The following is a 26,394-nucleotide window of genomic DNA, read 5'->3' as shown; positions in this document are numbered from 1 at the left end:
CCACACTGAGCGTGTTTGCCCAATGCTGAACCGAAGGCACTGTTACTGCCCCACGGGCCAGGGCCCCTCCTCCAGGAAACCTTTGAACAAATCCTCATAAACAGATTCATAAAGGCAATAAATATTCAGAGCAAATGTTCAAATATAAGGATGTTGATATTAGAAGAGGGGGGAGAATTTGACGATCTCCACTCAGCTTTCCTGGAAAGGTTCACCAAGAGAGGTTGTTCCCCCTTGTCCTAAGAACCCATTCAGATGGCCAAGAAAAGGAACACGATGACCCAATGACTCCAGCCTGCCACCTAGGAGTCAGTTTTATCCCATTTAGAGAGCAAAACTCTTCCACCTGCTGTCTGGGAACAGGGAATCACCCTTTCCTTGCTCTCAGCTCCTGTGGTTTGCAAAAAAAGAGGATGGGGTGGGGAGAGGGGGGGATCAAGATAAGATTTCCCATAGTAGCACTCATCCCATACAGCTCAAAATACAGAGAAAGAATAAAATCTTATGAAAAAATCTTCAGGTTTATCACCATTTTGAATCAAATATCAGGGACGTTCTGGAAGATTGGAGGATGAGGAGCCAAAAGCTATAACACTATCTTGAACCTAAATGTTTCTAGAAGGCTTTCCTGACCATGCCACTAAGCATGTTTCATTTTCTGCTTTAAATTACAGGCATGGGTGAATTTTCTTAATTTCCTTTTTAAACAAATAGAAATAATAATAATAATAAAGTGAGTTTCTCAGCCATAACTATCCTTGTGAAAAGCAAGCGGAGAAGACAAAGGAGCAAAAAGACCAGAGTTTACCCACAGAAGCTGCTCCTGGGTGTCTGCTTTCCAAGCCCACGGCTGCAATCCCACCAGGCTCCCTGCTGATGGGTTAAGTTCAATGTCATTTGTTTTGGGCCTGGTCCAGCAGATTTCCAACGACTCAGAGAAATGCCCTCCTCCCAAGTCTCAGAAAGAAAACGTAGACAACTGAATCTTAACACAACAGCATAACCTCTAGTGGCACTTGGAAGAACAGTGAAAAATGATGCTGCAGCCATAATCCCAGACAGGGTCCTGGCTCAGCAGCAGGCTTTCACGTTGCCACAGTGTTTTGTACTTTGTGCAAGAAGGGAAGAAGTCAGCCCTGCTGACAGGACAAATCCCACTCATTCAATCTGCTTGTCCAAAATCTCCCCATTCCAGCCTCTGCTGTACATATTATAGAAGCATTCCATAGAATGGCTTGAGTTGGAAGGGATCTCAAAGGTCATTTAGCTCCAAGCCCCTTGCCACAGGCATGGTTCCCAACCACTAAGTCAGGTATGTTGCTGTACATGGCCCTGCAAGACCCAACAGCCTCATCATGAGGATGGTCCTTGGCACAGATGGGCAAGGATATCTTGCATTTCTGAGTCTTCCCCACCTCACACCTCTGAGCCATCTCTAAGATACCTCCTGGGGAATTTTCTCTTAGCACAGCCATTTTATTTCAGAGGATAGAGAAGCAGTTTTGCTGCTTTGTTTGGATTTTGAATCAGAAATCTAAATACAGCAAACAGGAGCACCATGTGGATGGCAGCCTAGGATAATAGAATCATAGGATATCTTGAGGCGGCAGGGTTCACTGAACACAACTCCTGCCTCCACACAGGACTACCCAAAAATCAGACCATAAGGTCAGACCAAAGCTTGTTCAAGCTATCCTTAAAACCACCTGAATTCTGTTTTAGGGGACTTGAGTGAGTTGGTCTAGTCAAAAGCAAGATGGACCACAGCTAGGCTAAATGATGTGAGAGGTCTTTTCCACTCATTGTGACACTATGATTCTGTGATTCTATGGTTCTAGGGTCAATGACTCCTTTTCTACCTGGAAACCACCCCACAAAGAACAGAAGTGTCAGATCTCTTAGGGTCTTGCAGGGAATAAGTACTTTCTGTCTAGAGATGATGTTCTTCTGAATCTGTAACTGCCTGCCTGGTCCAGTACTCTGCAGTGTCTGTGGGCATCACAGAATCATTAAGGTTGGAAAAGACGACCAAGATCAAGTCCAACCATCAACCCATCACCATCATCCCCACTAAACTGCGCCCCTCAGTGCCACACTGAGCATCTCCTCAGGTGGGAGATGCTGTTTAGAGAGAAAAACACAGATCAGACCACTTTCTGGAGTCTGTCCCCTCGTACTTCCCCAACATCTGGGCTGCTGAATTTGGGATGATGTTCCTGCTTAACCTCATGGTGTCCCCTTGGGCACGATTTGTCTCATCCCTGTCTGACCTCAGGGAAACCACCTGTCTCCATGAACTCCAGCAGCCACAGATCCCAGAAGACACTACTGCTGAGTAAAGGAATTCTTTCTTTTTTTTTCTCATTTAGATCAAATTTCTGGTCGTTTCTCTAGTGCCCCTTGCTCCAGTAATGTCATGTTGCACAGCAGTACATAAAAGAAAAAGAAAAATAATTAGGGTCCCCCAGGAAGTATGTAAAACAATGGGCATAGCTAAAAATACATCAAAGTGCACAACTGCATGTCAGGATCTTAACTACTTTTAAATTGCTTTCTCAGCCACGGGGAATATCTGGAGACTGACAGTGAACAACTGTACGAAAGAGAGTTATCAATACTTCATGTCAGCAAGGGGATATCAAGGGAGATCCTGGAACCAGCCTGTATTTTCATTAAAGAAGAGAGAGTAAACTTACAAACTTGTGGATAATGCTGGGGAGAAGGGAGTTGAGAGCATTTCTGAGAGTGGATTAAAATGCAAAGCAAGCAATGCATTCTGAGAAAGATCCAGATAAATGTGGGAACGTTCTCAGGAGAGTCAGAGGAGCAGAGAGGAGCAGTTCAGAAAACAGAAAGGTTTGAAGGAACTGGCTTAGGGAAGCGTGTAAGAAAAGCTGTCTTTCCACCTATAAAGGATCACTCCAAAAATAAGAGAGAACAACTTTTGTTTATGTGAGAAGAAAAAGACAACCAGTCTAATTTGGAAAGAAAAAGGAAAAGCAAAGGAAATATAAAAAGAAAGGAAATTCAGATTAAGTCAAACATGATTCAGAAGACAGTAAAACTCCGGAACAGGTTGTTTGGAGAAAATGGTTTTAAAAGAAGTAATAAACACCAGTGATGGACCAAGTATTCTCTATTCAGTCTCACTATGTGGAAAGTCATTCCTGCTGTCTTCTCTAACCTCAACACTGGTTTGATGCAGAGGGACGAAATACATTAGGAGAACTGGCTTATTTTCTTCCACCTTAATTCACTATCCACTGCAATTTTACAATAAGTAAATTAATGATTCCCGGATAGTTTCAGGTCAAACCCAGGTCTCTCAAATCTTCCCTGAGATTTAAATGGGAAAAAGCCCAAGAAACTACAGATGACCCAAATTACAGCTGGCCCAGCTATTGAAATTGGTGCCGACTACAAGCACATTGCCTTGGAAGGATGGAAAGAGCAAGTGGGAGGAAAAGATAGATACTATTTTCCTGAACTTCCTTCAGTGTAAACTTCTGGGACACCCACAGAAGAATAGTTCATTATTTCTCAGTCATTATAGACGTCAGGAGGAAATTCTTCATGCAGAGTGTGGTGAGGTGCTGGCACAGGCTGCCTGGAGAAGTTGCGGATACTCCATCCTTGGAGATGTTCAAGGTCAGGCTGGATGGAGCCCTGGACAAACTGATGTTGTGGTTGGCAACTTTGCCCATGGCACTGAGTTGGAACATTATGATCCTTGAGGTCCCTTTAAACCCAAGCCGTTCTGTGATTCCATCATTACTCGTTGAGTGCCATGAACAAAAGATGGCATCTGGGATAGGGGCTCCAAAATTATTAAGTTGTCATATGAATTCTAACCAAGTTGAAGTTCATCATATTGTGCCCTCAGTGTGTGACAGAAATTCAAGAAGGCTGGCATGGACACCAAACACCAAATGTTGCTGTCCACCCATAACTACCACTTGTGCCCCTCTAATTACACAATGTGAAGGACATTTCCCACCCAAGCAGATGAGAAGCAGAATAGTAGGACACAAATGGGATCAAAGCAAAGGGCTCTCATTGAACACTGAATATCAGTAGGTCTGTTTCTGTCCTGATCTGGAATCCTCAGTACAGGAGAGACATAGACCTGTTGGAGTGAGTCCAGAGGAGGGCCACAGAAATGATGCAAGGGATGGAACATCTTTCCTACAAGGACAGGCTGAAAGAGCTGAGCTGTGCAGCATGGAGAAAAGAAGGCTCCAGGAAGACCTCAGAGTGACCTCCCAGTATCTAAAGGGGGGCTATAAGAAAGAAGGAGGCTGATTCTTTAGCAAGGTCTGCTGTGATAGGACAAGGGGAAATGGTTTCAAACTAGAACAGGGGACATTTAGACTGGATATAAGGAAGAAGTTTTTTACAGTGAAGGTAGTGAAGCGTTGGCACAGGATGTCCAGCGAAGTGGTTTCCTCGTCCCTGGATCCACCATTCAGGTTGGATGAGTCTCTGAGCACCTGACTGAGCTTTAGGTGTTCCTGTTCACTGCAGGGGATTTGGGCCAGATGATCTCAACATGCCCCATCCAATTCAAATGAGTCTATGATTCTTTCTTTGTAACATTCAATGAACCTCATTGTTTCAACCATCAAAATGTCAAAGAGGTAACCACCAGCCATGAAGACTTTGTAGCCAAAACTTGTCCCCACCAAGCAGCAGATGCATGGTCAATTAACTCCCTGCATGCTCTTATCCAACAAAACATATCAGCATAAGACACCTCAGAAGAAAGATAAAACTATTTTTATCTATTGCAAAATAAGAACAAATATATGGACAAGAAGCAACCATGAAAGGATGCCACATTCATTGCCAAAGTGAGTCAGTGAAGGAGTGGTGGCTGATCAGCCCTGCTTGGCTTCAAAACAACACTGGAGCCCAATTTCTGTAGTGTAAAGGAGCTCCTTCCCATCTTCAGCAAAGAGGGAGTAGCATTTGCATGTCTCCAAGGTAGCTCTGGGAAAGATCAGTAATAAAAAACTCAGTAATCCCTTCAAGGCTTCAGAAGCCAGAGGCCTTTGCCTGTATCACAGAATTTTCCTTTCCTTAGATTCCTTATGGGACTTTAAACAGACTTTGAAATGTGATACGTTGCACCCTACCGATAAAGGAGGTTAATACTTCTGCTTCTTTTCTCACAACAGAGATCCCTATTTTATAATCTGCTATTCTTTATCTTCTGCTTGAAGCTGATAATGAATTTTTCAGTCTGGAGAAGCTGAACAACCTCATTAAAAGGTGAGTTACAGGGTGTTTTCTTCCAAGAAAGTTCTGAAATATACATGCAGTATATATATATAATATACAGTGTGTATATATATATATGTAATATGCAGTATATATATATATACATAATTAGAATAATAGAATCATTAAAGTTGGGAAAGACCTTCAAGATCACCAACCCCAACTCCAATCCATCCCCACCATGCCCATTGGCCATGTACCTCAGTGCTACATCTCCATGGTTCTTGAACACCTCCAGAGACAGTGACTCCACCACCTCCATGGGCAGCCTGTGTCAATGCATTAACACCCTTCCTGAGAAGTTTTTCTTAATATCCAAGCTTAATCTCCCCTCATGCAATTTAAGGCCATTCTCTTTCATCCTAACCAACCTTTCATTCCACGTGGTTAACTCATATCAAAAATCATACAATCCACATGCTACTCTACGGATTTGCTTCTGTAGATTTTTCTCCAGATGATTATTATTAGCTATGTAAGCATGACGGTGGCAAACAAACCCATGGAGTTTGGCTGCCATCAATGAAGGCTGTGGCTGCAGCAAACCAGTTGCAAAATTCAGCTCCTTAATCAGATTTTGAGCACTTCAAAGAGTGGTGAGGCTTCAAATTGCAGGTTTGTGTTCAGCTCCCTGGCTTTGAAATCTGGTTCCGCCCCAGCTGCTTGAAGGCATGCGGATTCCCAAACCATTTCTAATTTCAACATGAAATTAAGGAGGGCCAAAATGTCTTAGAAAACACTTCAGTCTTGTGCTGAATAAGGCTTTGAAAAAACTTTTAGAGAAGAGCCCTGAAAGGCTTTGGAGGAGCCAGGTTTACATTTTCGGAGTGGATTTTCACATAGTTCTACTACAAAGTAACTTGACTCCTTTTCCTGCCTGAAGTTAGCACAATGAGTCCAAGCAATGTGAGGGATAATTATAGAGATGGAAGCAACCGATTAGATTATCCCTTCCACCCACCTACTAGTGCTGGATTGCTCCCCGGAGCATACAGAAACACAGTATGAACAAAGTGTTGCAGCTATGTCAGACCTTGTCCTACTCCAAAAGTTCTCCAAGCAAGATATGACCAGGCAGAAAAGACTTCTCCTCCTGATGGTGCAAGACAACTCACTTTTTGTAATGAAAATCTGAATGTTTTGAATACAATTAAAAGGTTATTAATGGGAACCTCTCCCTTCTACACTCCTCCAGAGGAAGAAAGTGGGGCTGGAAAGTGGTGAAGCTGCCCAGAATAAGGTCTCCTGGAGCACAGTGAGAAGGGTCTGCGCAACAATGCCCTACAAAAAGCCCCACAACCACAGGAGAAGAACTCATGGCCTTAAATTGCACCTGGGGAAGTTCAGGTTGGATACGATTAGGAAATACCTTTTGTCAGAAGGAGTGGTAATGCATTGGAACAGGCTGCCCAGGGAAGTGGTAGAGTCACTGTCCCTGGAGGTGTTCAAGAAAAGGGTAAATGTACTGAGGGATGTGGCCTAGAGTGTCACAGGCATGGGTTGATAGTTGGATTTGATGACCTTAGTGGTCTTTCCAACCTTAAAGATTCCACGATTCTGTTCTTGGACACTAAGAGGTCAAACAGGGAATAAGCAAACAACAGAAAAAGAGAGAAAACAAACCCAGGGACCACTATTAAAATCCTTTTCTGATTTCATTTGCTGTAAAAGACCTTAAAAATTAGCCTAGCAGAAAAAAAAAGCAGGATTTCTCCCCAGAATCTTCCAGCCTCTGGAACTTGGCTTGTAGAATAAAAACCCCTTTGGGCTATTTCCACACAAGCATTTTACACCACTGTGGGGTAAGCGTGAGCCATGTATTTTTCCTGCTCCCTCTAACAGCTGCCTCTTTGTGCTTCTGCTTCCTTGTCCCTGTCACCAAGTACTATCTCTGCCACTGGAACAGAGTCATCGTGTTTAAAACACATGAAATGTCCTCTCTGTGAGAGAAAAAAAGAAATAATCAGAGGAAAAAAAAAGGCATCCATGGAAGGAGGAAGAAGAAGAATGAGCCCATCTGCAAACACATTATGCTCATGTGGCTGCTATGGCTGCCAGTTTTGAGACACTGGGTATCTTCTCAATTGCACTGAGTGTAACTACGTATGACCTCACAGCGTGGACCAAGAGATGACCACAACTCAACATAGGTCTATCTCACCTTCCTTCCCCTATCTCAGTCATCATCATATTGCACATCCAACAATCAGGAGCACTTCTTGACAGGTTCCTTTTGAAAGTCACCCCCTCCTGCCTTAATATCTCACTCCTCTAAGTCCTCACTCAGTCTCCCTTCCCCTGGACCCTTGTCTGGCAGGCTCACAATCTCTGCTCTCATCCTGCTCAGGATAAACAGACGCCTGTAATACACGTTTTCCCATCCTCGAGACCACAACGTATTTTTCATCCCTTGCTGGGATAAGATGGCAAAATCTCCTGTAAAATGAAATTATAGGAAGCCGTGTCTCCCTCCTCCTCTAAAAGGATTTCAACTCACGAAAATGTTTCACTTGGCAGATCTCTAATGAATTCAGCTTGTTTTTGACACAACCTGTTGGTTTCACATGATCCCTATAAAACCAGCTTCCAAATAACCTCCACAGTTGTTGTTTTTTTCACTGCAAAACAGGGAGTTTCAACAAAGAGGTCATTTTAAAAACATGAGTATATCAAAATCCATACAAATCCACAGAAATGTTGCTTCTGCTCAAACGACGTTTTCCTTCACACAACACTTTTAGCACATGTTTTTCTTCCCTATGGCCCTCAATGACTCATAAACATCTTCATTTGCTAATTACTGCTGCACTGCTGGGCTGCCAATGAACGTGCTTCTGTATGGCAGTCCTGCCACTGCCTTCCATTCTAATGGAGGGTACAAAGCTCTAAACATCACACAACATCAGAGACCAGAAAGGACATGTCTCATACAAGATGTCTCACTCAACTTTCATCTTCACCTGGTTAACTCCGGATGCTGATACACAGCCTATAGAATTGTGGTCCTAGAATAAATGACCATTGCCAAAGGATATTCTCTATAGTCTCCCAAGTAAAAATTCCTACTGATTAAATGGAACCAAAAAGGATTAATCTTTCGTGTACTGAGGTCATTTACTTCCTTTCTGTCGTAGTAAAACCTTCACTACATTCAATGTACAGTGGAAAGACCGTTACGTCCAACAAGAGTTGAAAGGAAGATGCCCTGCAAAAGAGCACTTGCATGCACCTTACAGCATAAGCATGCACAACAAGGTAGCACAAAGAGCACATAGAAGAATGATGAGAACTCTCTGAAAAAAAGCCAAGTCAGCAGATAGCACTGAATGAGCTGTCTTGAAATCCAGTCGTTGCATTCACTTAACAAAAGTCCTGAAAATCCTGCAAAATTCTGGAAATACACAACTGCTTGTCTGCAGAGGGTCAAGTGCCCACCTGTGGAACTGATTCATCATAAAAGGGAGTTAAACAAATCATGGGAAAAGACATGCACGTCTGCTTCCTGGCACAGCACCGTGTCCACTGAAGGCTTGAGTGTGATGATCTTAAATCACCAATATTAATGGAATGAAGTCGTATCTCTTCATAGACACGAGCAATCCAAACATACGTGGGTTCTTAAAAGGCAGTGGAAGAAAAATGCTCAAGATTCATCCTTGGGGGTGACAGGGCTTTTTTTAAGGCTGCCTGGAAGCGCTGGTCCTAACTGGGTTAATGCTTGCCTACTTAGGGGAGCTTAAAAATAGAGTAACAACTCATCAGATGAGCAATGATTGCTAGAGGAACTCAGTACCATCACTATCATCTGACTGATCATTCCACCTGTGGAGATGAACAGCCTATATGGTTTTCCTAGGGTATTTCAAAGGTATCTTGTGCCTACCTCTATAATGCAAGGTATCTACAGCTTCATCTTAGCCATAAGCCATCACCGAGTCTTGGACATCTCTGTACTGCACTGATCATCAGAGATAATTTTTTCCTGTGCACGTGTGCTACTCCCACAATGATTTGCCTGTTATTCATACACGATCCCCTCTGCCTCTTCTTAGGGGCACAGAGTGCAGAAACCCTCACCTGTCCTGGGTCCCGTGTGACCCCACTTTCTCATTCTTCATGCAGAAATCAGGCGAGCTCTGCAGATAAATCAGCTCTGTCTCCTTAACCGGCCTGATATCAATATCCTTTGGCACGAGGTATTTGCGTGTGCCCATGGGCCGATGAACGACCTTGGTGGCTGACAAATACTTGTTTTTGAGGTCCAGTGCAATGTCTCGCAGCTCTTGAAGGCCTTTCCAACAGGTCTTGATAGAGCATGACCCAGAAACTCCATGGCACTTACATTTCATTTCAAGAGAGGCTTTCAAGACCTGCAAAAAGGAATGCAGGAGTTAGGAAATGTCCTGCTCTTAAGAAGTCCAAACATCTCACAAGCTTACTTAATAAGACTCTTTCTTAAGGGAGACTGCTATAGAAAAGGCCTGCTGCTCTGATTTCTGCACAGTTGTGCTTCAGCAGCTACTTGCAAAAGGAGTGAAATCCCACAGCCCCTTGGTGATCACTGTTAGCCCAGGACTGCTCTCAGCAGCACACATTTGCAGCCAGCAGACAGAAGAATATGTTGAATTTTGATCAGATATCTACACAGGGCTGCATTTACACTCTCTAAATTAGGAGCTGAAAATCAAAGCAATCCATAAATAGATTCGTAATGCACATGTCTGCCTGCAATACGTTTAGGCACTGGGTAACAGATGCCAAGGCACCAATGAATTCAAAACACCCACACCCTGCCTTTCTGCTGAGCATGGGGCCAGCAGAGCCTTTTACTTCAGTTCTGCTCTGATCTGGTAGGATATAGCAGTGAACCCACCAGCAATAACAATACTGCATCCCAAGTGAAAATTTGCCCATTGCAATTGACACAAAAACTTTAAACATAGCAATAATAATAATAAGATAGAGTGGCGATGCGGGGAACCATAGAGAAGAACACCCAGAGGAGGCGATTTTGATAGGGTTTTGCTCTGCAAAGGTAAGTAAGTTCAGCCCATAGCTACACAGTAAGCTGCCAATGAGCTCAGTAAGCTCCAGGTTTTGCCCTAGAAGGACAAATTGTGTGGTAGAACAAGTGCAGGGAACTGCTGAATCCTTTGCAGACCCCCACCCCAATTTCTCAAGCTGCATGAAGGGCTAAGGTGGGGATTTGCTCCTTGGGGCATGCCAAGAAGCATGCACAGTGTTATACCTCCACTGGCACAGCCACTGAATGTTAAGGGTGGCTTCTGCCAGATAGGGGAGTAATCACTAGCAAAGCAGTTTGAGAAGGAACACATCAGCCCTCCTGGCTGCAGGGGTGGCTGGGAGGCAGCTGCTGCTGGACACATCTGGCATATGGTAATCCTCTTACACAGCACTTCACGTGTGCAACGCCCTTGGCAGAGCACCACAGTACCCATCCCCATCACACCTCCTGGGGTAAGCAAGCTGCAGCCATCCTTGGCTGTGGAAAGGGTGGCAATGACACATCCCACCCATGGTTCTAGAGGGCTGGAATTAGCAGTTAGGGCCTCCTGAGGCCCAGCATGACTGATAGCCACAGTCTTCAGCAGGCCAAAGGAGTTGAGAGCAATCAGGGAGAAACCTGCTCCTTTTGCTAGCTGATAGAGACACTGAACCTCACAGAGCAACCGACCACTAAAGAGGACTGTACAAGTACAATAACTCTTGTGGATTTGTTACCTGTCTCCCTACTTCACTGTTGTGCAGATGCATCAGTTTATTGGCTTGTGATCCTGATTTTTTCATCTTCATGGGAGCATCTGAAAATTTGGACCCCATGATAAGACCATAGTTGAGGTTGTCTGCACATCCTCCCCATCGATACCCAGGTCCAGGTGTCTCACCTGGGATGGGACCACAGGAACAGCCAGGGAGGTCCCCGGTGGTGCAGGCTCTGGCAATGGTATGGCTGATGGCAGCAGCAGAAAGGGCATACACAAATGCTGACTCTCTTGTACCTGCAAGAAACCAGAAACTCCAACTCAGGATCCTGGGATGGCTAAGTATTCTCCCAAAAGAGACCCACATAATCTCTGCCCCACAGAATGGCAAACACACCTCCTCCTTGCAGCTGAGACCTCTACAGGCATCATCAGCTTGGAGAACATCTCTGTTGAGAGCTCTTCAACATGTGAGACAACATCCAGTTTCAGATTGCCCAGAGAAGCTGTGGGTGCCCATTCCATGGAGGCCTTCAAGGCCAGACTGGTTGGGACCCTGGGCAGCCCGATCCAGTGGGTGGCAACTAAATGATCTTTGAGATCCCTTCCAACCCAAGCCATTCTATGATTCCATGATCTTAGCAGGGGAAGGAGGTACACAGGGTCGTGCAATTTGTCCACTGTGGTGTGATCTGCTTTTGGAGCATGTGGAAGAATCATGGACACACAGAATGGCTGAGGTTGGATGAGACCATTGGGTACATCTGCTCCAACCTGTGCCCTCCACCCAAGGCAGCAGTGCTGCTTACCTCTCTCTAAGTCCAGCAGGTAGTTAGGAGCCAGCTCGATGGAAGAGCAGTTCCACCGCATGTCTGAGAAAGTTTTACGGCAGGTCTTTATGACTTCCCGTGCTGCCTGGATGATGGTCTGCATCAGCTCCAGGTTGCTGCGGCACAATTGCACCTGGGAAACCACCAGGCCTTCTAGCTGCTTGCAGTGCTGGGTTTGATTCAGGGCCAAAGCCGAAGGAGTCTTGGACAGAGCTCTAAGGAGACAAGCACATGCAAAAAAAAAAAGGCATTAGAACCCACAAAAAGTCAATCTTTGTGTCAGTATTAATTTCTTGACTACCTCCAACCCAGCAAACGCTTTGGCCTGTGTTCATCTGACCTAATGTTAGCTACATGCAAATTACATGCCTAGTTTAAGCTGATGAGAGAGATGGGAAACTGTTCTGAGTCATTTATCTCATCTAAGGTAAATGCTGAAGATGGGTGGGATGATTTGCCCTTAAACCTGTGTGTTTCTCTCCATCATCGAGAGGAGCCAGAACAAATGTCCTGGGGTAAATGCCAAGTCCACTGATTGTGTAAATCCTCATGGGAAGGTTTTTTATTTGTAGAAGAATGAAGAGGACAGACCTCCCAACAGAGTGAAAAACGACCCGTCGGTTCCATGATAACGGAAAGCTGGGTCCTCCACGACTGTGGTATTCAGAACAACAGCAAAAAAATAGTGAGGTTGGTTTTATCAGTGATTTGCATTCAGCATCTGTCTCAAACACTCTTTGAGGATTATACTAAATGTCATGTGATTAATTACGGAGAAAATCCCCTGCAAGATCTAGGGAAAAGCCACCAAGTTTGCAAAACAGATGCTTTCCCATGGAGTTAATGCCAAGGGCCTCCACCAATTCCATCACTGTTGCACTTAGATATCTAATTCTCTCGTCTCCAAAGATTTAATGCAGAAGCACAATGCAAATACATGCAAAGAGACTATCATGGTCAAAAACCTAGGAAGAATCCACTAGAACCAGAGTGCAAGTTACTATGGAAGAAGAATTCAACAATACCCCATAAGGCCCCATTGGTTCTTGCAGTACGCAATGTCTCACACTTCAGGTTAAAAAAAACAAAAGAAAGAAGAGAAATGGTGCCATGCCTCAGAGCATGCTGTGCTATTATTTCTCAAGCACCCAAAATGATCAGCAGAAGCCTGGTGTGTAACTCTCTTTGTATCTTTATGACCTGCTTAGGGCAGTCATAAACGTTATTCATTCCCATAAAACAACTTTCTAGCTGGCTGCATCAGTACCTGGCATATGATCCTGGCAACACAACTGCTTTAACACATATTTCCTTCTCTCCTTGTTAAATGTTGCCTTTCAGTTTCATCCTAAGCCATCTTGGTTAGTTTGGCATATTAGCAGACACATTTCTGGGCATATTTTACTTTATTGCTGTAACATCCACGTCCTTCAGAAGTTAAATGAGATGGAAATGGAGCTAAAAATGAGCCCTAACCAAGATCAGGGATATTAGCTCTGGTCTCCGGCTTTCAGGAAAACACATCTATATTCCACAGACTACCTCAAGGTTGGCTCAAACCAGCTGCTGTGTATGTTGGAGCTCTCCCCAGGCTGTGCATAACTGCTAACCCCAATCCCTCTGTGAGTGGGAAAAAGCTAAAATCCTTGCTAGGGCTGAGCAGGTCTGCACTGACAAATTCCCAGGCGACTGGAATTTGGCCTTTCTGGTGCTGGATAATCAGTGGCAAACTTGGAAGGGAAACCACCACTCTGCTAGCAATGTAAATATATACATCGTACGGATATTTAGAAAGCTCCATTAAATATACAAAGAACAAAAGTTTTGGAGAAGGGAAAGAAGTGAGTAGAGCAGTTGGTTGTCAGAAACTCTGCACCCAGTGCTCAATGAACTCAGACATATCATGTCCTTGAAGGCAGAGAGCATAGGTCTTGGAACAGTACCAGTGTCATCTGACTGCAAAACCTCAATGGTGAGGACTTCATGTTAGTCCTCCAGGGTCCTTCTTTGACCCATGGAAAGAAAAAGCTCCTATAGGATAATCAGTGATCTACAGCAGAATAATTACAGAACCATAGAGTGGCTTAGGATAGATGGGACCCCAAGGATCATTGAGCTCCATCCACCCTGGTCAGGGTTGCCAACCACTAGATCAGGCTGCCCAGGATCCCATCCAACCTGACCTTGAATGTCTCCAGGGATGGGGCATCCACAGCCTTTCAGGGCAGCAAGTATCGGTGAGGCTAAGGTGACTCATGACCTGAAAGTGCACATTCTGTGCTGCCTGTAGGGGAAAATTAGGCATCAAACTTGGATGCAGCCATCTGGGCTCTATAATCACAGAGATGGGTGAGATGAGTGCCAGAAATCTGTGAAAGTTTATTCCAGAAAACCTATCAGCAACTCTCAGCAATGGGCTGAAATGACCATCAAACAAGAGATTGAAAACACCTTTCTGCTCCTTGAATAAAAGGCATAAACACAACTTGGATTGTCCCTTGTAGCCCTAGATGCTCCTCAAGAAGGATGCATCTACCTGATAGATCCTGCACCACATCTTCTAGATCCGTGTGGAGGATCCGTGTGTCTTGAGTGTCTGTAAAGGACTTAGTGGTGGATGCAGCTGTAGTGATGTGCTGATAGATGGACTAGACCATCTTAATGGACTTTTCCAACCTCAACAATTCTATGATTCTATGGTTTGCAAGCCTGTATTAATGCACCTGCATCTCACCACCATGAACAAATCAAGAACAGGAGAAATAACCACTTTTGAGTTGGAATGAATGATGAAGACAAACTGAAGCTCATACTGGTTGTGAAGAAAGGGGACTGAAGAGGTACAAAGAGGTTGCTGTAACATGGCATTATTACCAAAGGCCTGAAATTTTCACCATTAGAGAAAGAGATACGTATCTTAACAAGAAAGAAATGTGCTTTATGGAAGAGGGGAAAAGATCTGCCAGAAGGTCGACAGAGGAAACGCTGCAGCCCCTTTGGGAAGAATTCAGTAAATGGCAGTAATGGCTGTTTCTTGTTGAATGAGCCAAGCTCCAGGGAGCCCGCCAAGAATAAAAAAGTGAGATGCAGGAAGGTGTTTTCTGAACATCTCCAAGGCCTGAACTTCATGCCTTTGCTTGTGAGAACCTATAATTGGAAACATCTCCAAGCGTCGGGAGGAAAAAGTAAAGGGTAATGGGGATGGAAAAGAAAACTCACAGTTATTGGAGTCGCTTGCTGAGACCAAAAAGCACATTTATAAATCACTGATCAGGAATGTGAGAGGCCTATTAGGTCATCCAGCCCATGCTCTGACAGCACAGGTTTACTCAGTCTCTGTCCTACATTCATCATTGTCTTCCCCCATCCCCAGTTTTGCTTTAAGTCCCCCTTTGGAAAGGCAGCAGCCCTCCCTGATTCCCAAATTCTGACAGCACTGTGGAGAGTCATCCACCACCTGCAGAGGATACTACTGGAGAGCAAAGCCCATTTCTGGGTGGCAGAAATGAAATCTGGTATTGATGGTGGGTCTCTAGCCACTGGGGCCAGAGACACCAGTAGCCTCAATAAAGGAGCCCCAACTGGTGTAGTAAGCAGGACAGCCTTTAGTTTTCAGTGTAGGAAAGAGTCCCAGAAAAACACATTTCTTTGGACTCCAATACTTCATCTGAGAAGCAGCCCAGAGGAATTTTACCTGCTGCCATCCCATAAATGCTCCTTTTCACAATTTCCTCCTGCTAACATCATGCTCCCCTCCCCAACTCTTCTCCATCTTTCATTCTCCAGAAAGGTGAGGACAACTGAGGGGAGGCTGATGGTTTTCTTTAAATATAAATACATACATATTTGACCCATCCCTTTAAATAAACAGGCTCCAAACCAAACATCTCCTGCTTTATATATAGCATAGCAGGGCTTTCAATTGACGTTATGGATACTGACAGAAAACCATAAAGGTAATTACAGAGGAAATATGATGCATGGATGGATCATGACTTTCGTTTACTCTTCTAATTATCTCAGGCAGTTAATAAATTCATTTGAAAACATGAATGCTTTACAGTGTTGGGTCCTTTGAGAAGTATAGGTTCAGTGTTGGGTTGCAGGAGAAAACTATTCATAGAAGCAGCATCCATGAGCAGATACTCGTGAAAGCCATACATGATTGTCTTTATAAGGATAACAGGGCACACAAGACCCTGTTCCTGGCCCAATTCTAGGGGAAATTTTATCTTAAATTGAGCAGTGAAGCATTGGTGCCCTTTAAAATGCCCTTAAAGGGTGTAAGGATCTCCTCTCTTTCCATATGAGCACCCTTGGAGAACATCTCCACATCCTCCCTTGTGCAGTACAATCCAAGGAGCTTTCACAGAAGGACCAATGGTGAAGCCAAGAACTTTTCTCCAAATGATTTACTTTACTTTCAAAGAACGCACACTCTGTCTTATGCTAATTCTTAAACTCTTCAACCTGCCAGAGATTTGGGGTAGAGCAAAAAGATTAAGGCAAAATTGTATCTCTTGATGGGTAAACTTAAATAAAGAGAAGCAGTGATTGTGTGTGTGTGTGTGTGTGTGTGTGTTAGACCTTATTTAAGGGTGTCTAATCTGCAGGAGCTTTATTTTCTCAAGTGAAAAGGGCTGGCAGGATCATTATGATGATTCCATCTGAGGCAGCCTTGTGCTCCCACCACCCCACCCTGCTCTGCTGCTATTTGAGAAAGACTTGGGAAGCTGAGGAGCATCATAAGCCCTGAGCTGGGGACCACAGGTGCAAGTGGATCAGCAAATATTCAAAGCCTCTTCAAAGTGAGAAATGGGATTTGTATAGAGAAACAGAGAGGGGGGAAAGAAAGAAGAGGGAGAGAAGGAGGAAAGAAGAAAGAAAAACAAGAAAGATTGAAAAAGGGAGAAAAGGACAAAAGGGGAAAGAAGGAGAAAGAGAAGAAGAGAGGGAAAAAGGAAAGAGGGAAGGCAGAGAGGAAAATAGGGGAAAAAAAGTGAGGGAAAGAGGGAGAGAGAATGAGGAAGAGGAGAGAGAGGAGAGAAAGAAGAAAGAAGGAAAGAAAGAAAAAAGAAAGAAAGAGGAAAGGAAGTGAGGAAGGGAAGAGAGAAGGAAGGAAGGAAGGAAGGAAGGAAGGAAGGAAGGAAGGAAGGAAGGAAGGAAGGAAGGAAGGAAGGAAGGAAGGAAGGAAGGAAGGAAGGAAGGAAGGAAGGAAGGAAGGAAGGAAGGAAGGAAGGAAGGAAGGAAGGAAGGAAGGAAGGAAGGAAGGAAGGAAGGAAGGAGAAAGAAAAGAAAGAGAGAGAGAGAGGGAAAGAAAGAAAGAAAGAAAGAAAGAAAGAAAGAAAGAAAGAAAGAAAGAAAGAAAGAAAGAAAGAAAGAAAGAAAGAAAGAAAGAAAGAAAGAAAGAAAGAAAGAAAGAAAGAAAGAAAGAAAGAAAGAAAGAAAGAAAGAAAGAAAGAAAGAAAGAAAGAAAGAAAGAAAGAAAAAAATGATTTGAGGAGAAAGACAGAGAGGAGGAGGGAAAAAAAAAAAATCCCTGAAGCTTAAAATAAGAGTTTTTCAGATACGGTGCCAAATCCAGTGCTGGCAGTAGTGGGCACAAGGCCATTGACTCCCAGCCCAAGCTTGACTGAAGTTGATGCCAGCAGAGAGTTGGCTGCCCCAGCACCAGAAGAAGGCCGTGGAGCTTTGTCAAGTTTTCCTGAGCTGCCTATGGAGCCCTCCCTCACTCCCAGCCCACTCCCCTCCTGCCTTCCCCGTCCTGCAGTCTTTTCATGGCAGCTCATCTAGCAGCCCCTGTGCCAGGCAGACAGCCCCTCACCGGCGCCCATGCCCCGCTGTCCCAGCTCCCCCCCTCCTTGTCCAAAGTGGAGAAGCAGGCACTGCTGGGAAGCACAAAATCTTTCCATTTTCTTCCCAGTTCAAGAAAAAAAACAACAAGAGAAAGCACGCTGCTGGCTCCAGAAAGGTCTTGGTTCTCATGCCTGGGAACAGTGCTCATGTCCTACTGTGAGGCATATAAGAAAGGACAGACTTTTCATCAGCATCTGCTTTGATAGGACAGGAGGAAATGTTTTCAAACTAAAAGAGGAGAGATTTAAATTGAATATAAGGCAAGAGGTTTTATGATACGGGTGGTGAGGCACTGGCACAGGTTGCCCAGAGAGGTGGTAGGTGCCCCATCCCTGGAGACATTCAAAGTCAGGCTCAATAGTGCTCTGAGCACCTGATGGAGCTGTGAGTGTTTGCTCTTGAAGGGGAGTTCAACAGATGGCTTTTAAGGGTCCCTTCCAAGTCAAAAGAATTCTGTGATTCAACGATTCCATGTCCAAGAGGGACCAAGGGACCTTCCTAAGTGACCAAACTCCACCTACTGATGGCATTCCTGGAGCTGTAGCTCATGGTAATGGGCTGAATCTGCAGCCTCTTTTCAAACTATGCAAAAAAGCACACACTGCCTTCATCCTCTTGGCAACCATTCTTGCATTGAGGGTGACACTCAGCACGGTGACAGTCTAACCTGCACCCCAGTGCGTAGATAAGGAGATGCCACCCTCAAGCAGGTAAAAATGCCTTGAAAGCAGCTCCATGTCCGGACATTACAACATCTGCAGTGTGCACATCTGGCTGCAGCTCCCTCTGGCGATCATTTATTTTTCAGCATTATCCAAACATGTCACAGAATCACAGTGTTGTAGGGGCTGGAAGGGACCTCTAGAGATCATTGAGTCCTTGGCCAAACTCAAGTCCCTTTAGGACAGCAAACATGGTTGCAAAAGGAAGTGAGTAAGGTGACAAAGTTCCTGTAAGTGTTCACCCTGAAGTATCTCAGGTTGGATATTAGGAAACATTTCTTCTCAGGAAGAGTGGCAATGCATTGGCACAGGCTGCCCAGGGAGGTGGTGGAGTCACCACCCCTGGAAGTATTCAAGAACCATGGAGATGTGGCACTGAGGGACGTTGTAACTGGGTACAGTGGGGGTGGGTTAGGGTCTTTGCCAACCTTAATGATTCTATGATCTCCCATATGATGGCTGTCTGTCCTCGGCTGCTATGCTGCAAATCAAGCTCTGAGAACTACACAATCCTCTTCTAAGACTGGAAATGGGCTTGTGTGCAAAATTAAGACTCAGAAGCTCATATGGTAGTGAACAGAAAGTCAATCTGTCCGCAGCAGCCCTGATCCTGCAAAGTTCTGTCAGTACCCCAACTTTACACCCAAGCAGCACACTGGAGCTTGGATGGAAGAAGTCAAAACACTTTGGGTTTCACTGGGAGCAAGGGCAGTTTTATGGGATGCTGAGCATCCACACACCATTCTGGGTGCTTGGTGTTGCGTATCTCCATGGCAGGGAAGGGCACAGTGCCGATTTGCAGCAGCTGGGGATCTGGACCACAGGCCTTGTAAAAATAAGCCAAATAAAATAAAACAAATAGCTCCATTTTACATTCTCCCCACTTCTCCTAATTTACAGGGGATATTCGTGTTACAGGGAAGTCCTAAATGGCTGAGAAGCGTGTTTTTCTTCCCCACCTCCCCCTGCAATTACATCACACACTGAATCAAAATTGAATTTCCTATCGCCCTCCCTATCAGTCGCTCCCTCTTCCTCCAACTTGCAGACCCGGCCCGCCAAGATTTCTGCCCCAACCCCTTCCAAGCCTGTAAACATCTGGCAGAAACCACCTCCTTATCTCCTTCCCTGCCATCCCCATTCCTCTTTGAAGCTCGCTCCTGGCCCTGTGCCTACAACAACGTTGTGATGGGCAGACCGCAGAGACAAGCCTGCGACCTAAAACGCCGCCTCGTGCTTTCTTCCCATCCTTTCCCCTCTCCATCCAAGAGCATGAGCTCAGCTACACCATTTCCAGGGATGGTCCCTGAGCCCCGAGGTTGGCAGCAGCCTGCATCTGGCACCGCTGCAGCAATGGAAAGAGAGCGATGGATGGGGGAAGAAATTGGCCAGTGGCTCCGTAGAAAAACAAGGGTGGGGAAAGGAGGAGAAACTGTGAATTAAAATAAATTTAAAAAAAAAAAAAGAATAAAAAATCCCATTTCACTGTGAAATCCCAGCTGGCAGCATCTTCATTGCACCAAGTGCCCTGGGACAGGGAGAGCAGCCCTCTGCCAGGTTACAAGCAGGTGCAGGAAGAGCCTGGTGGCACATCTGGATTCGGTTCGTGCTTTGGATTCCATTTTAATCCCAGCTTTCATCTTCCCCTCTCGTTTTTCAACAAGGGGATGTGTCTGCTGGAAAGTGGAGGAGTGGCAACCACAGTGTCTTTCCCCCAAATGCCTCCTTGTTCCCAAAAGAAACCCTTGCAGCCTAACTGCCTACTGGCTGAAAGGATGCAAATAGCTTTACAGACCAAGCCTTGCCTCTCAGATTTAAGAGGAGATGCCTACCTTATGTCATGTGCTGGTGACAAACTCATTAGCAAGGTCAGTTGCAATAAGGCAATGGGAAATGTTTTCAAACCAGAACAGGGGAGATTTAGGTTGTATATATATATATATATATATATATATATATTTATGATAAGGTTAATGAAGCACTGGGACGGGTTGCCCAGGGAGAAGGTGAATGCCCTGTCCATGGCCATGGAAACACCCAAGGTCAGGCTGGATGGGCTCTGAGCACCTGATGGAGCTGTGGGTGACCCTGTTCACTGCAGAGGAGTTGGACCAGATGGACTTTAAGGGTGCCTTCCAACTCAAATAATTCTATGATTCTATGATGTATGCAAAGCTGAGGGCCTAAATACTTGGGGTTGGGCTTTGTGACTTAGCTTTGGTGCCTGCTACAGCATAGAAAGACAAGACGGTGAAAAGCAAATCAGATCTTGATACCTTCTGCTTCCTCACAGTATGGAGAGAGAGCACAAATGATGCCTTAATGCAGACAGTCAGACTTCTCACCTGACCGTATGTATTTAATCACCCTATGGAAGGATTCACCCTGCTTCTCTTCATGCATGTAAAAGGTGGGTGTGTGGTCTCATACAGCTCCTCACATTTCATGGCATTTCCAGAGAGCATCTCCTGATGCCTATGTTGGATGTCTGCCATTAGAGCAGGCATCTGTAAAGTCCTCTTCCTGCTGGGTGCATGCAGGGCAGTGAGTGCACTGGCTCCAAAACATCCAATTTAAGAGTAAGAAAGTTGCCAAAGGAAGATGTGGATGCCTGATCCATGTAGGCATTCAAGAACAGGCTACACAGGGCCCTGGGAACTCTGTTCAAGTGGGGACGGACAACCAGCCCGTGAAAGGGGGTTGGAACTGGATGGGCTTTAAAGCCCCTTCCAACCCAAACAATTTTGTGATTCAATGAAGAAATCCCACCTTTTCCAAAGGGGAAAGCCTCAAGTGGCAAAGGCTGAGTCAGAAGGATGGGAACTAAAGGCTGCACAGGATCTGTGGTGGAAGGAGGAACCTCTCGTCCTAATTTCACTGCCTATACCCAAGTTCCTCACCTAAACACGCTGCATCCCACACAAGAGACCTTCCCTGGCATCTCATTTTATTGTGCCATTTACGGGAGATGCTCACTTGTGGTTAGCCCACATCCCATTATTTACTTTGTGCACAGCTTCAAACCAGAGCAGAAGCGGAGGGCAGGAAACCAGATGGGTGCTGGAGGGGGGGTTTGTTTGTTTGCTTTGCAGTAAGCAACTAATCGATTGCTTGCTTAAGCAAAGAAATGAGATAGCGATGTTTTCACTTTGTTTGCAGTGACATTACCTCAGAGGAAACTCGATCCAGACTTGACCACACTCCTTGGTATTTCTTCACCCTCCTCCCCCCTCCCCATTTCGTTTTTAACACCCTTCACAAAATCCAAAGGTTAAAAGGTCCACCAAAAAAGCATGTTATCTGTCAAGCATCCCCTATGGCTGGAGATTATCCCCACTGCCCTCCCTCCTGCTCTCAGCTCCTGCCTCGCATGACCATTGGTCCCAGTGGGAGCTGGCAGGGGCTGACACTAGAAACTTCATAAGTGGCTCATGCGAGCATTCAAGTGTGTGCCTTTCCTTTGCTATCAGTGCGGAGAAGAAAAAGCAAGCCTAAATCATGCATATTTTGCAAAGAAGACTGAGGCATGTTGTTAGCACAAGCCCCGAGTACACACACTTGAAATCATTGAATGCCCGGAGAAGTGCAACACACACTGCTCTTTAAATGGCTCAAATAACAGAGCTGCAGGACCGGGTAACAGAGCAGCAGTGACTACAAAGGTTCTAAAAATGCTGTGAGATGGTCGAGTACTTACATCCATTTTATCCCATAGCAAATCCCCGTCTGCAGAATCAAGGACAGAAAAGCCGCTAACAAAAATTGCGGGCTCGGCTTCATTTTCTCCACCGTCCCCCACTTTCAAAAGGAAATCAGCTTCTCCGAGGGGAAAACAGGAGGCTTCTGAATCTCCCGTGCGATGTATTTCCTTCAGCCTGTGCGCTGGGGATGCACAACCTGGAAGGAGACAGAGCATGGAGCCACGGTTAGCTCTGAGGTTGGGCGAGTCGCCGTGAAAGAGATCTATTATCCAAATCGCAAAGGAGTGGTTTATGAATCACGGCGAAGTTTGGATTATCCCCTCCCTCGCCAAGCCTTGATACAACCTTTGGAGGCAACAGACAGACAAAACGTATGGCTTGAATTACACCCTGAGTTATGGTCTGATTGTGTGTTTCCATTTAACCCTGCGTGCGGCAAGGCTTCGTTCTCTGCTTCGCCTTACTTCCTCCTCTCCAAAAGGTTGGGAAGAAGGGGAAAAAAAGAAAACAAAAAAGACATGAATCTTAAGAAGTGCCCAAATCTCACTCTCCACTTCTCCCTTCCTTCTCTCCAGAGCTTTTTTTTTTTGCCTTTTACGAGTAAAAAAAACCTACATTTCCCTACCAACGCAGGTGCCCGTGCCCTGCAGATGTTTTCAGGCTGATCTGTTGCAACAAATGCGTTCTGCTCTTTCCCTTCTGCTTTCCTTCTCACCTCATTAACTCTGCCTCTCACTTCTTCCAAGTCCTCGGGCACCTGGAGCTCACGGAGCGGCTTTATAAACATGAAGCCCCATCGCTGCAGAGCAGCCCGGAGGGAAAAAAAGCTCTCAGAGATTCTCCCCTCCCCTCCATTTTCTTCTTCACTCCAAACAAATAAACAAAGCAGCAAACAGGCTCAAATTCTTACAAAGGTCCTCTCTATCTCTGGGGCATGACTTGTTTTAGCAGCAATATTAATAGCAGTAAATGGGTTTCCCTTCAGTTCTCTACTTCAGACACCGCTCCGGGCTGTTCACTGTGGTCTTTGCAGTGGTTTCCAATGGGAAGCCCACCCCACAAGAAAGCCAATGACAAAACAAGCATCCCAAAGTCACAGGTTAGTTAAAATTGGGAAAGACCTCTAAGATCATCATGTCCAACCCTAACCTACCCCACCATGCCCATTGACCATGTCCCACAGAGCCACATCTCCACAGCTCTTGAACACCTCCAGGGATGGTGACTCCAGCACCTTCCTGTGCAGCCTGTTCCAATGCATCACCACTCTTTCTAAGTAGAAATGTTTCTTAATATCCAATCTGAACCTCCCCTGGTACAACTTTAGACCATTACCTCTCATTCTACAGATGTGACCACATCCTTCCCAGCACCATCCTTTCAAAGTTTTGGGGTGGGGAACAGCGAGTATTGGAGACTCCCTTTGCCACCCATTAACTTGGGGCAAATATCTCTCACCTGAGCCTCAGCTCTGGGTTTGTCCCCGCTGCAGCTTTCTGCCTTGATGTCCCAATTACAGAAGCAATAGTGGAAGGGAGAAGGAATATTCCTGGGTGTTTGCTCTGCAATCTGAAATGCACTTTTCCATTCCATCTGCTATCACAACCTCAGCGTCTGCCTGGTGTAAAGGTTTGCTAGAGAAGTGCCGTTATTGCACAGGATTTTAATAACCTGTGAGGGTGATTTCCCGTCTCCCTTGAAGGCCAAAACAGTGGACAACAAGGAAGACAGGATTTCATTGCCACTGGCTGTTTTCTTTTAATGCCCACTTGGATTTGAGTTTGATGCATCCATTGGAATGGAAGGCAGAGCTCCCAGGAGCATCCAGGCATACTTCTCAGCTCAGGGTATTGCTCTGTCTTTTCATCTCTGGAAGCTCTTTGCTTCCCTCCCCTCCACGAGCACACTGGAAACCTTCAGCCCTTAATCCTGCCCATGCCTTTTAGTGTCCATTTAGATATTTCAGACCCCTTATCTCCTTCCCATGAGTGGCTGAACAGCACAGAGTTGGGGGTAAGATGTCTCAGACAGTCTCACTATCCAACACAATAGCTCTGTGCCTTGAAAAAAATCATTTTTTCGTCAGTCTGTCTGTCTATATGTCTATCTATCTATCTGTCTGTCTTTGTTTGCTTATTTTTCTCAGAGAGAAATAGGAATTATCCACCTTCCCATCCTGAGAGCTGCAAATTTTGCCCGTGATCGCACCCCTGTTACTCAGGGAGGCAATAAACTCCTTTTTCCACTCACTCCGGCACAGGTTACGTTTGCAAGAGGAATTTGCAAGGGGAGGGAAGGAGGGAGACTCGTTGGGGGCAGACGTGATGTTTACAGCTCTGCAGAGCTCTGGGTCACTGATCAAATGGGCAGCAAGTGGCCCGCGGTCTCCTCAAACCGGTGCCGTCTTTAACTCAGAGCTCCCTTTTCCTGACACCCTGGGGCTGTTTGCAGCCAGCCCCACTCTTGCGTGCAGGAAAAAGTTCCTTGCATGCTGCAAATGCTCCCATCTGACACCTCTGAGAGTGCAGTTCCAGGATGGGAACCGGCAATACGGACTATATATAAACACGTGAGTATCCATCTCACCTTTTCCCAGCTTTCCCACTCCAGAAGGAAAGTAATCCAGCTGACACTTATTTTAAGGGTATTTAATATGAAGGGTAACACATCTCCCGATGACTTGAAGAGAGGCTGGGGAGCAGGGTGTGGTATATCCCCCTTCATGCTTTCAGCCCTGTCTCTTGCAGCACCCAGCATTCCAATGTCCCTATACACTTCTGCATCAACCCTCTCCCCTCTAGCCCTCTCCAATCTTCCCTTTCCTTTACAGCTCCTGGGTGCCTGGTCTTCCCTGCAACTGCTTGATCTCCCCTCTCTCTTGCAGCCTCCAAGTCTCTCCTCTTCAGCCCCTGGGTTTCACACCCTTCTACACCCTCTGAACCCCAGCTCACCCTTTTAACCATTGGGTCTCTCCTCTCTCCCTTTTAGTCTCCAGGTCTCCTTCTTTCCCTGCAGCCCCCAGGGTCTCCCCTTTCCCTTCTACCCTTCAGTCCTCCCTTCTCCCTCTATTCCCCAACTATTGCTTCTCCCTCCGTTCTCCCCTCACCTTTGCATCCTCCAGTTCTCTTCTCTCTCTCCGTTCTCCCCTCTCTCCTCATCCTCCAGTTCTCCCTGCAATCTCTCTCCCGGTGCTCAGATCCCTCTTATACCCTCCGAAACCTCTCCTACCCCCCTTTCCACCACTCCTACCCTCAGTCCGGGGACCACAGCCCCATTCCATACCGGTGGAAGGGATCCCGGCATCTCCTCACCCCAAACCCCCGATCCCCACTTACCTCCAACCGGGGCAGAGCGAGGGCTGAGTCCGGATCCCCACTGCCTCAGCGGCCCCGCGGAGCCTCCTTATATGCGGTCCCCGCGGCTTTGATACGTGATGTCAGCCCGGATTAGCATAACAAAGGGCTCGGCCGGGAGCTCTCCGCGCCCCCGCGCATCCCCCGCGGGTCGGAGCGGTGCTCCGCGGGGCTCAGCGCCCGCAGCGATGCGCAGATGGGAGGAGGAGAAGGGGAGGACACCCCCCTTGTCCCCCTCTCATACTTAGCCCTCCCTTTAGAGCTGCCCCCACTGCCTCCGGGGAGGGCAGAGAGCCACGAGGTTGGCTTGTTTTAATGAGCAGTTAATGATTAGCAAGGGAAAAAAAATAGTTTAAAAAAATGCCAAAAAAAATGGTATTTTCACCGGAAAACTTTGAAACGCGGCCTCTCTGGAGGATGATCAGCGTTCTCTGGCTGCCCGGCTGTAGGACAAAGATACTTTTCACGCAAGGGACTGTCAGGTGGATTTCCTGCTCCTGAGAGGGGAAGAAATCACTTCGTGATGGTCACAGAGCGGCAGCGAGCTCACGTCCCCCGCGCTGGGTCCTCGGTCAACCCCCGGGTGGCACCGCCTCGGGCTCTTCGATCTGCGTTTAATCAAAGTGGAAGATTCAGGTGTTGAGATCTGGTGGGTTTTTGTTGTTGTTTTGGGTTGTTTTTTTTTCTCTCTCTCTTGGCTGTATTGGTGATGGATGGCTGATGGAAATGGAAATGGAAAGGGAGAGGGAAAGGGAAAGGGAAAGGGAAAAGGAAAGGGAAAGGGAAAGAAGGGAGAGGGAAAAAGGAGAGAAGAGCAGAGAAAAAAAGAAAATGGAAGGCAAGGAAAGGAGAGAAAAGAAGAGAAAGGAGAAGAAGCAAAGAAGAGGAAGAAAAAGAAAGGAAAAGAGAAAAGAGGAGAGGAGAGGAGA

The 26,394-nt window shown here is 45.9% G+C and overlaps 1 protein-coding gene across 1 annotated transcript in view; it reads right to left on the bottom strand.

Moving 5' to 3' along the window:
• WNT11 (Wnt family member 11) overlaps positions 1-25,486 on the bottom strand; it is a 28,504-nt gene extending 3,018 nt beyond the window's left edge. Inside the window, exons 1-5 of the mRNA XM_072355910.1 lie at positions 25,448-25,486; positions 22,109-22,308; positions 11,813-12,048; positions 11,023-11,300; positions 9,358-9,650 (exon numbers count right to left, since the gene is read on the bottom strand). Of these exons, the coding sequence (XP_072212011.1) occupies positions 9,358-9,650; positions 11,023-11,300; positions 11,813-12,048; positions 22,109-22,191 (890 nt within the window). The 5' untranslated portion in view covers positions 22,192-22,308; positions 25,448-25,486. The remainder of the gene's footprint in view (positions 1-9,357; positions 9,651-11,022; positions 11,301-11,812; positions 12,049-22,108; positions 22,309-25,447) is intronic.
• Positions 25,487-26,394: the final 908 nt, after the last annotated feature.

This window comes from Excalfactoria chinensis, chromosome 1, assembly GCF_039878825.1.
Source record: "Excalfactoria chinensis isolate bCotChi1 chromosome 1, bCotChi1.hap2, whole genome shotgun sequence".
In the NCBI taxonomy this organism is placed as follows: domain Eukaryota; kingdom Metazoa; phylum Chordata; class Aves; order Galliformes; family Phasianidae; genus Excalfactoria; species Excalfactoria chinensis.
The sequence above is the reverse complement of the archived record's forward strand: the minus strand, read 5'-3'. Positions and strand labels throughout refer to the sequence as shown.